A 12,034-nucleotide genomic window follows, 5' to 3' on the forward strand; every position below is an offset into this window, starting at 1 on the left:
GGATGGTCTTGATCTCCTGACCTCGTGATCTGCCCACCTCAGCCTCCCAAAGTGCTGGGATTACAGGCATGAATCACCACGCCCGGTCTCATGTATCCCTTTTACTGAATGTGAAGGGGGCTTCCTCCCACCCCAAAAGCATTACTGTGATCCCTTCTCTTCTTTAGAGTGACAAAAACACATACATGTACTGTACACATGTACTTGTAAAGATGTCTGGAAGACATCTTAATCAAAATATCAATAGTGCTTATATACAGGTGTAGGATTGCATTTTTTTCTTTATGTCGTTGTGTATATTTAAAATTTTTGTAAGTCCATAGCATTTATTTTTAAAAGTTATTTAAGAAATGAAGAAAACTTATTTTGTAGCCTTGTTCAAACTCTATCTTAATTTTATTTTTGAGACAGGGTCTCACTCTGTCCCCCAGGTTGGAGTGCAGTGGCACAATCATAGCTCACTGTAATGTCCAATTTTTGGCCTCGAGTGATCCTTCCTCAGCCTCCTGAGTAGCTGCAACTACAGGCACACACCAACACAGCTGGCTAATTTTTTAATTTTTTGTAGAGACAAGGTCTTGCTATTTTGCCCAGGCTGGTCTCAAACTCCTGGCTTTAAGCAAGTCTCCCACCTGAGCCTCTCAAAGCGTTGGGATTACAAGCATGAGCCACCAACCAGCCTCTTGCTCAAACTTTAAACATGAAAGACCTGTAAACTGAAATCTTGTTGAGGCTTCAAATACTATAATGCACTGGATGGGATCCAGAATCCAACTGATTCTTACTGAATTCTAAGCTCTAATGAATAAGGTTATGAAGAGTTCCATGTCTGGGGCATGAGGCAGCAACTGATTTTAAACTGAACGCTAGTTAAGTGGCTTTTTTTTTTTTTTTTTTTTTTGAGACAAGGTCTGGCTCTATCACCCAGGCTGAAGTGCAGTGGCGTGATCTCAGTTGACTGCAACCTCTGCCTCCTGGGCTCAAACCATTCTCCCTTCTTAGCCTCCTGAGTGGCTGGGACTACAGGCACACACCACCATACCCTGCTAATTTTTGTATTTTTAGTAGAGACAGGGTTTCGCTATGTTGCCCAGGCTGGTGTCTAATTGGTGAGCTCAAACAATCCACCTGCGTTGGCCTCCCAAAGTGCTGAGATTATAGGTATGAGCCACTGCACCCCATCTGTTAAGTGGTTTTTTTTTTTTAAAGTAGAGACGGGGTTTCACCATGTTGGTCAGACTGCTTGCCAACTCCTGACCTCAAGTGATCCGCCCACCTCGGCCTTTCCCAAAGTGCTGGGATTACAGGCCTAAGCCGCCATGCCCACCCTGGCTTTTTAAAGCTTATCTAGGCCGGGGCTGAGCATGGTGGCTCATGCCTGTAATCCCAGCACTTTGGGAGGCTGAGGTGGGTGGATCATGAGGTCAGGAGTTCAAGACTAGCCTGGGCAAGATGGTGAAACCCCATCTCTACTAAAAATATAAAAATTCACCGGATGCGGTGACAGGCACCTGTGATCCCAGCTACTGGGGAGGCTGAGGCAGGAGAATCGCTTGAACCCAGGTGGCAGAGGTTGCAGTGAGCTGAGATTGTGCCACTGCACTCCAGCCTGGGCTACAAAGTGAGACTCCGTCAAAAAAAAAAAAGAAGCTTATCCAGGCTGGGCACAGTGGCTCACACCTATAATCCCAGCACTTTGGGAGGCCGAGGTGGGTGGATCACTTGAGGTCAGGAGTTCGAGACCAGCCTTGCCAACATGGCGAAAACCTATCTTTAATAAAAATACAAAATTAGCCGGGTGTGGTGGTGGGTGCCTGTAATCCCAGCTACTTGGGAGGCTGAGGCAGAACTGCTTGAACCCAGGAGAGAGAGGTTACAGTGAGCCAAGGTCATGCCATTGCACTCCAGCCTGGACAACAAGAGCAAAATTCTGTCTCAAAAAAAAAAAACGAACAAAACAAAACAAAACCTTATCCAAAAAGATACATAATAGCGCAGACACAGCCTATGGCTGCAAACACACATATTTGGATAAATGGATCAACCTATTTTATAATCATCAACTTCTCATATAATCGTTATGTTCCTCTTTATCTCTAACTCTTACCTTTTTCATGTCCCAACTGGTGCTCTTTACTATGAGTTTAAGTGAAACTAAGTTAGTCACACAACATTATTTTCCCTGCTTTTGCAAGCAAGTTTGTTCCTGGATTATTCTCAGAATGGAAGATCTGGCTGTGCATTCTGCAGAGGAATGAGTTATGCTGACAGTCACTGTTAAAGTATTCTCTCAGGAGGATTCTCTCCAACCTCATCCCAAGCTCCTCTCTCAAGTCAGGAGCCTGATAAATAACCACCAAAAACATGAGGAAGGAATTGCTTTGAGTAAAAAGCCTTTTACATTCTCAACTTGCAGGTGTCTTTCAGCTCAAGTCTCCTGGCCATTTGGGGTTTTGAGTAGACTGCAGTCTAGAGTCTGGTGACATGAACCTTGAATGAGTTCAGGGTGACTCTTTCACTCTCCCTCTTCATTCTAAAATAACATAGCATATTCACTAATTTATTGAGCTCCTGCTATATACCAGGAACTGTTTTAGGGACGTAGAATTATTAGTCAGTGAATAAAGTATGCAAAAAATAATGTAATTAAAAATTTAATGAAATTCTAGAGAAATAAAAACTTACATTCACACAAAAGCCTGTACACTAATGTTCTTAGCAGCTCTATTCGTAAGTACCGCAACTGGAAACAACCCAAATTTCCTTCAATGGTGAATGGATAAACTGTGATACAGCTATAGAATAGAACACTATTCAGAAATAAAAAGGAATGAACTATTTATAACTCAGTAACTTGGATGAATCTGAAAGGCATTATACCAGTCTCAAAAGTTATATGATCCCATTATTGAAAAGAAAAAACTATATGACAAAAAATTCAGTGGTTTCTGGCCAGGCACCATGGCTCATTCCTGTAATCCCAGCATTTTGAGAGGCTAAAGTGAGCAGATCACTTAAGGTTAGGAGTTCAAGACCAGCCTGGCCAACATGGTGAAACCCCACGTCTACTAAAAATACAAAAATTAACCAGGCATAGTGGCGCACGCCTGTAATCCCAGCTACTCAGGAGGCTGAGGCAGGAGGCTTGAACCTGGGAGGCGGAGGTTGCAGTGAGCTGAGAATGTGCCACTGCACTCCAGCCTGGGCAACAGAGCAAGACCCTGTCTTGACCAAAAATAAATAAATAAATAAAAATAAAAAAATAAATTCTGTGGTTTCTAAGGGTTAGGGGTAAGAAAGGATATGATTATAAAAGGGTAGCACACAGAGTTTTCTGAAACCATGGAACAGTCCTGTATCCTGATTGTGGTGACAGTTACAAGAATTTATGTAGGTATTATAAATTATGTATGTGTCCAAATTCAAAGAGCTGTATACCTTAAGGGAAAAAATTCAATTTTACAGTATGATAATTACAAAATAAAATAAGTAAATTATACAGTATATTAGAAGATGTTAAGTGTGATGGGAAAAGGAAACACAGCAAGGGAAGGGGTCGGAAATGCTGCCCGGGGTGTCAGTTTGTAATTTTAAATATGGTAGTTAGGGTAAGCCATTAAGAAGATGTTTGAACAAAGACTTCAGGAGATGGGGGAGTTGGCCATGCAAATATCTGGGAGAAGCATTCTAGCCAGGGAGACAGTGTTAAAGCAGTAAGGAGGCCCAGAGTAACTGGAGCTGGGTAAGTGAGGGGGACAGAGTAAAAAATGAGGTCACAAAGGTAATGGGGCTGGGAGGCAGACCATGTACGGCCTTTTAGGTCATGGCAAGGACTTTGGCTTTTATTCTGAAATGGGAAGCTATTGGGAGATTTTCAGGAGCAAGTGACCACTATGTCGAAAATAGAATGAAAGAAGGCCAAGGCAGAAGCAGGAAGACCAGCTGGCAGGTTATCAGGGATGAGAGATGATGGGAGTTGGACCAGGGGAATAGTAGTGGAGGTAGTGAGAAGTGGTCAGATTCTACATCAGATTACATAAGGGGGTGACAAAAAGAAGAGTCAAGGATAATGTCAAGATTTTTGTCCTGAACAACTAGAAGGATAGAGTTCCCCTTGACAGGTTTAGAAGAAGGATGAGGAACTTGAGACATACATTACACAATCAAGTCTAACAGGCAGCTAGATGTATAAGCCTGCAGTTCAGGAAATGGGTGTAGGCTAGAAACATGAATTTGGGAACTATGAGCATACGGTTGCTATTTAATGCCATGAAACTGGATAAGATCACTGTATCAGTCAGGATCCGAGCAGGAAACCATAGTAAGGGATTTAATAGAGGGACAACTTATGAAGGTATGGACAGGGTGCAGGGAAACCACATGGGAAAATAGAGTGTAGTATCCCAGGGCTATTAACAGAGTGGCTGTTTCCACCCCTAGGCCTGAAGGAACTAGGAAAGAAAGTGGGTATCAAACCCAGAAGAAAAGAGCCCTACAGAGACCGACATGAGAGGAGTAGGACTTTCAGTCAATTCAGCTAGATTCAAATTGGGTGCCAAGGGGATAAATGCTCCAACCTCACCCTCCTCCTTCTTTCCCTCCAATGTCCTACTGGGGCTCTACATTGGCCAAACCCAACAAAAACCAAAGGCCAAGGAAGTCTGCTGATGTTGTCCATGCAGGTCAGCATCCTGGGACAGATGGCATGTAGAGAAGGAGCGGACCTAGAAGGGTCAATGGAAGACTTCCAGCACAAGCAAGGAAGTAAGTATGGAAGAGAAAGCAGACACTCCACTATCAAAGGGCTAGAGAGAAAAGGAGGTAGGAGGTAGGCAGAGGATCCACGAAACACAAGTGCTCCATAGAAATACTGGCTTAACGAGCATGGTGGCTTACGCCGGTAATCCCAGCACTTTGAGAGGCCGAGGCGGGCGGATCACCTGAGGTCGGGAGTTCGAGACCAGCCTGACCACATGGAGAAACTCCGTCTCTACTAAAAAAATACAAAATTAGCCGGACATGGTGGCACATGCCTCTAATCCCAGCTCCTTGGGAGGCTGAGGCAGGAGAATCACTTGAACCCAGGAGGCGGAGGTTGCAGTGAGCTGAGATCACGCCATTTCACTCCAGCCTGGGTGACAGAGCAAAACTGTGCCACGAAAAAAAAAAAAGAAAAGAAATACTGGCCTCTAAAATAGTACCAAGTTTACCCCAACTGAAAAAGCACTCCCTTGACCTGACGAACCCAGACTTGGCTCTTCCCTCCCTTCACCATTCCTTGAAAATCAAAACAAAACAATTTCTGCTTATTGTTTCTATTCTCTCCTTTCACTCCTTAATCTCTTCTGAATTAAAACAGCATTCTAAAGGGTCATTAATGTTTTCTCACCCAATCCAAAGGCCCTTTCTCAATCCTTACGCTCGACAGTTCCAATATGTATGGCAATGCACTCTACCAACTGTTTTGTATTCCTTCTTTCTGGTCATTTATTTTTTAAGTGACTTTTTTCTCCTCCTAGCCCCATAATCTAGGTGTTCCCTAAGGCTCTGATGTTAGCACTTCTCACTTTATCCTCTCATCCCTGTCAGCTTTCTGCTGGATCTCTAGTTTGACACAGCTCTCTAGAACCAGTATCTCCTGTTGGCCCCAATCCCACCACCTGGGTACTGCCCCATCCTTCAGATTCAACATATCCAAACAAGAACTAATCTTCATCATCCTTTATCCCCCTGCTCCTGTGCTCACTCTTGTAGTTATTAGGATTAGCATCATCTTTCTCGCCACCCAGGATCTAAACCAGTACTACAGTTAGTCTGGTGTGAAGCACACTCTTCTGTATTTTATTTAGGGTTGCCCAGGTGGTTAATTCTCATGCTCAATCAAGGTTTGGAAAATGCTTCTCTAAACCTTTGCAGACCACTCTCTGTCCCTATCCGCTACATCTAATCAGGTGCCAAACCACATCTGAAATTGTTCTCTAGCCTACCTACTCCCCTCAGTTTCCACTGCTAACAACATTCCTTGGTTAACCCAGAACAGCCACTGTAATGGTGCTACTGCTTTTTTTTTTTTTTGGTAATTGTAAAATATACACAACATAAAGTTTACTATTTTAATCATTTTTTTTTTTACATGTACAGTTCAATGCACTAAGTATTCACATTGTTGTGAAACCACCACCACCAACCATCTCCAGAACTTTTTCATTTTCCCCAACTAAAACTCTATACCCACTAAACAATTTACTCCCCGTTCCCTTCTCCCCTGGCAACCACCATTCTACTTTCTGTCCTTATGAGTTTGACACTCTAGGTAGGTGGACTCATACAATACTTGTCCCTTTGTGTCTGCACTGGCCTCTTAACTGATCTCCTTGCCCAGACCGTCTTCCCTTCTCTCATTCCTTTACACAAGGTTGCCAGGTTGATTGTCCTAGAACCCAACTCATACCAGACCACTCCCGATTTCAGAGTCTTTATGGTTTCCTATTGTCTGAAGAATGTAGTCCAAAGCCTTGTGTATAAATTCATCTTTCCAACCATCTCTTCTCTTCTGTCCCCTCAAACATATTACTACTTAAAATGCTTGCACAAGAAAACCCACTAAAAGATTCCAAGCAGAAGCACAGGCCACCACAACCCAGTAAACTACTTGCAGAAAGGTATATTCTGACTTTTCCTGTATCCTTATTTATATTGATTCACTCATTTCTTCACTTCCATGTGTCCAAATCATACCCATTTCCCAAAGCACATCTTAAATTCCACCTCTATTAATCCTAATGCAAAAGTAATGGGAGCTTACTAAGATCTAGCACAGATAAACCAGTAATTCTATATATCTAATTGGACTGCATCCACACAACTCCAAGAACAGTTGTAGAAGTGGTAGCTAACGGGTTCAAACTCACCACAATTCCAGGATATGTGAAGAAACTTAGTACAGCAGCTGATGTGCCCCTGATATTGGTCAGACAGAAATTTCCTCATTATAGGCCTGAAAGCAGAGAAAAAAATTCCTGGTACTATGTTGTTAGCCCTGGGGATACAGCAGTTTGAAGCTGTCATATTGGTGCCAGGGTTTTTCGTTTTGTTTGTTTTCTTTCTGCTCCCCACTTCCCGCCTTTCTTCCTTTCCCTTCCTTTTAGTTCCCCCCTCCCCCACTTTGGTCTCATTTCTAGGACTCTCACAGGTATTCTGAAGGACATTTACAGTGATTAAAGTCTCTAAAAAACTCCTTTCTCCACCTATATAGAAACTACAGAGAAAAGCGCAGTGTTCTGAAAGGCAATCACACTGGCTAATGCTTGAACAAGATGTTACTCAATATTGTTTCTATAATATGGATACACATTACAGGGGTTTTGAGATACCACTTAACATTTATGCTTAGGATAGTTCTAGACCCAGGAAGTGAACAAGAAGGGAAGACACCCATTCATCTATTCTACATAAAATTAAAACTGGCTAGGATGTTCCAAACCACTCATCAGAACCAAGTTGAACGCCGGGCATGGTGGCTCCTGCTGTAATCCTATCACTTTGGGGGAAAAAAAAATTAGCCAGGCATGGTGGCGTGTGCCTGTAATCCCAGCTACTTAGGAGGTTGAGGCAAGAGAATTGCTTGAAACCAGGAGACGGAGGCTGCAGTGAGCCAAAATTGTGCCACACACTCCAGCCTGGGAGAGACTCTGTCTTTTAAAAAAAAAAAAAAAAAAAAAAAAGAATCAGGTTGTCCAGGTCAGAGTGCAGTGGCACAATCATAGCTCACTGCAGCCTCAAACTCCTAGGCTGAAGGCATCTTCTTGACTCAGCCGCTTGAATAATTAGGACTACAGATATGCACAACTGTACCTGGCTAATTTTTTTTATTTTTTGCAGAGACAGTGGGGTCTCGCTATGTTGCCAAGGCTGGTCTTGAACTTCTGGCCTCAAGTGATCTTCCTGCTTTAGCCTCCCAAAGTGCTGGGATTACAAGTATTGAGGCACCATGCCTGGCCAGGAACTTAGTTAACACTACACTGAACATCTTTGTCAGTGGAGAAATTAGTGGGTCAAAGTAATATTTAAGGATCATGGTAAGTACTGTCAAATTGCTCCCCCCGAAAATCTGTACCATTTTTATACCCCGACCAGCAATATATAAGCATGTCCATGTCAGTACACTTGCCAACATGAAGTAATCCCACTTAAAATAACCCTTGCTATTTTAATAGGTGAAAAATGGTATATATGCCCACCCAATCTTGATCTCCTGTCTCAACAAATGCAGGATATTATTATTTTCTTCTACTTAAAAGCAGGAAATTCATGTCTCTTTATGCTTTTATTTTGTCTGAAGAACTGGGAGGGGTGATCTGTGATAACAGTAGAGAGTTACAGGACAGTCACCAGAACCTCGTATCTCACACAAATAGAATTTGAGTTCTTGATGTACCAGCATATCTAAAGTCATACTTAATTTCCCATTATTGCCTTGTCATTTAACTCTGTGAAGTTAGTTCCTTTCCTCTTGCTAGGCATGAGGGTGGGAAAAGTCGTCAACAAGAAAACCAAGCATGACCTAAGAAGCAGCAGTGTCTCCCAGATTTATAAGATGTGGTTTAGGTTTGGAATTTTCAGTTCAATTCATTATCCATCTTTCCTTCTCTGTTCCAATCTAAGCTCTGGTCCAAATCAATAAAAGTAGGAGAAATATCCTTTTCTGAAGATCTCAAATTACTACTGGAATAACAAAAAAAATTCAAGTATAATTTTAAACCTCTGAGCTATAGTGAAATAAGGTAGCTCTGATATTTGTCCCCAGAAATTAAAATTTCAGGATTTAAAAATTATGGCCTTTTGGCTGGGGACAGTGGCTCACGCCTGTAATCCCAGCATTTTGAGAGGCTGAGGTGGGCGGATCACGAGGTCAAGAGAACGAGACCATCGTGGCTAACATGGTGAAACCCCGTCTCTACTAAAAATACAAACATCAGTTGGGTGTGGTGGCGGGCACCTGTAGTCCCAGCTACTCTGGAGGCTGAGGCAGGAGAATCACTTGAACCCAGGAGGCAGAGGTTGCAATGAGCCAAGATTGCACCACTGCACTCTAGCCTGGCGACAGAGTGAGACTCTGTCTCGAAAAAAAAAAAAAGAAAAAAGACCTTTTAGAATGAATTTATACAAATTGGCAAAAAAAAAAGCCCCAGTATTTTTTAGGCCTCATCAAAGTCTAACTTGAATATCTATTACTTTTATACAAAAGTATTAGCATTCATGCTTTTATATATACAAATGTAGAATAACAAGCAAGACTGAAATAATTTGGGGCTTTTGACTATCTGCTGCATAAATTCTCCTTGGTAAACTTCTTTACTGATCTAATATGGTGAACTAGTTCTTGGTCATTTATAAAGTAAATATTTCTTAACTGAATTTAAAAAGTGTTTTTCTTTGGAATGTTTCCTCAAACTACAAAAGAATACGCAAGCTTCTCGATTTTTTATTAAAAATGTTTTAAATATCTTCAGTTTGCATTTTTAAATGTTTTTGTAAGGAAGACAGCTACCAGCAAATTTCCCTGTGGAAACTGCCATATGGTAGGTATGTTTGTTTAAAATTCTTTATATAATTAATTGAAAATCTGGGAGACACTGCATCTGAACAATCACTTCAAATTACATATTTTTCTTTGGTTTTTAGTATTAAGATTTATATCTATTTTCTAGGCCACATCTGTTTTGTCTGTTTGTTTGTTTGTTTGTTTTGAGATGGAGTTTCACTCCTGTTGCCCAGGCTGGAGTGCAATGGCATTATCTCGGCTCACTGCAACCTCCGCCTCCTGGGTTTAAGCAATTCTCCTGCCTCAGCCTCCTGAATACCTGGGATTACAGGCACGCGCCACCACGCCCAGCTATTTTTATGTTTTAGTTGAGACGGGGTTTCTCTATGTTGGCCAAGCTGGTCTCCAACTCCCGACCTCAGATGATCTGCCTGCTTCACCTTCCCAAAGTGCTGGGATTACAGGTGTGAGCCACCTCATCCGGCAGGCCACATCTTTTTAAAAGTCAATTCTATTCTTTATACTTCTGTCCCCTAAAAAGCAGCACTGCTTTATGTGAAACAATGTTACAACTTGTTTTATATCCTTCTGCTTACTTCAAAACACAAAGCAAATGAGAAGATTGTTGACAGTGACAGTAAAAAAGTTTAGACCCTGTATAGAATTAGAAAAGGTAAGACTTTAGTTAATTTCATTTTCACTAAGGCAGAGGCAATGAGAAAGGCAGTTTGCATAAGAAACAGGTTGGTTAAGAATAATTTATATTCCTCTTAGTCTCCTGCTCAAATATTAAAGTAGAGGCTACTTTTTGAAAACCTGAACCCAGCTGGGTGCAGTGGCTCATGCCTGTAATCCCAGCACTTTGGGAGGCTGAGGTGGGCAGATCACAAGGTCAGGAGTTTGAGACCAGCTTGGCCAACATGGTGAAACCCCATCTCTACTAAAAATACAAAAAATTAGCCAGGCTTGGTAGTAGCTGTTTGTAATCCCAGCTACTCAGAAGGCTGAGGCAGGAGACTCACTTGAACCGGGGAGGCGGAGGTTGCCGTGAGCTGAGATCGCGCCATTGCACTCCAGCCTGGGAGACAGAGTGAGACTGCATCTCAAAAAAAAAAGACATATACTATAAAATTAAGGGTATCAGAGTTACTGGTAAGTGATTAAAGCAAGTTCTAAGTTTTATATATTTAAAAAAGGTATATACAGATCAGTATGTTAATAAAGTACTCAAGGCAATATGCCAATTTGCTAACAGTGGTCATATTTGTGAGTGCAATTACAGGAACTTCCATTTTAGAAATTAAGCATTTCTATAATGTTTGGACTTTCTATAATAAACATGTGCTCTATAATAAATTATTATAAAGTTAACTTTTAAATACATGCCATCATGCCAGATGCAGTGGCTCAGGCCTGTAATTCCAGCAGTTTGGGAGGTCAAGAAGGGAGGACTGCTTGAGGCCAAGAGTCTGAGACCAGCCTGAGCAACATAGTAGGATCATGTATCTACAAAAAAATTTAAAATTAGCCAGGCATGGTAGCACATGCCTGTAGTCCCAGCTACTCGGGAGGCTGAGGCAGGAGAATCCCTTGAGCCAGGAGTTAAAGGCTGAAGTGAGCTTTTTTTTTTTTTTTTTTTTTTGAGAAGGGTCTTGGCTGGAGGGCAGTGGCAGGATCTTGGCTCACTGCAACCTCTGCCTCCTGAGTAAAAGTGATTCTCCTGCCTCAGTCTCCCAAGTAGCTGGGATTCCGGGTGTGTGCCCCTCTTCCCGGTTATTTTTTGTATTTTTAGTAGAGATGGGGTTTCACCATGTTGGCCAGGCTGGTCTCGAACTCCTGACCTCAGGTGACCCACACTTGTCAGCCTCCCAAAGTGCTGGGATTACAGGCATGAGCCACCACGCCCAGTCATAATCTATGAAATTCTAATACTAACCCTAATACTAACTTTACCAAGTAACTGAGATGTTAAAGAAGCTTAACTAATAAAAGTAAACTGTTCAATAGTGTCTGAAAGACATTAGGCACTGAACATAACCTACAGAGTGAGGTTATTATGTATTATATCATTAAAGAATATCTGGACGTGGTAATTAAGGTATCTCCAGAAAAGCTCAGGCATAGGGGCGCACACCTGTAGTCCAAGCTACTCAGGAGGCTGAGAGGGGAGAATTGCTTAAGCCCAGGAATTTGAAGCTGCAGTGAGCTATGATCATGCCACTGAACTCCAGCCTGGGTGACACAGTGAAACCCCATCTCTACTAAAAAAAAAATACAAAAACTAGCTGGGCGTGGTGGCGGGTGCCTGTAGTCCCAGCTACTCGGGAGGTTGAGGCAGGAGAATGGTGTGAACCCAGGAGGCGGACCTTGCAGTGAGCCTAGATTGCGCCACTGCACTCCAGCCTGGGCGACAAAGTGGGACTCCGTCCCACACACACACAAAAATTCAGGCAGGACACAGTGGCTCACACCTGTAATCCCAGCACTTTG

At 42.3% G+C, this 12,034-nt stretch overlaps 1 protein-coding gene across 1 annotated transcript in view; it reads right to left on the bottom strand.

The window, feature by feature from the left end:
* Positions 1-6,994, bottom strand: part of VPS4A (vacuolar protein sorting 4 homolog A (S. cerevisiae)) — a 95,794-nt gene extending 88,800 nt beyond the window's left edge. The window contains exon 1 of the mRNA XM_011931983.1: positions 6,912-6,994. Within this exon, the coding sequence (XP_011787373.1) occupies positions 6,912-6,990 (79 nt within the window). The 5' untranslated portion in view covers positions 6,991-6,994. The remainder of the gene's footprint in view (positions 1-6,911) is intronic.
* Between the last annotated feature and the right edge of the window lie 5,040 nt (positions 6,995-12,034).

Source organism: Colobus angolensis, unplaced genomic scaffold, assembly GCF_000951035.1.
Source record: "Colobus angolensis palliatus isolate OR3802 unplaced genomic scaffold, Cang.pa_1.0 Scaffold93, whole genome shotgun sequence".
NCBI lineage: Eukaryota > Metazoa > Chordata > Mammalia > Primates > Cercopithecidae > Colobus > Colobus angolensis.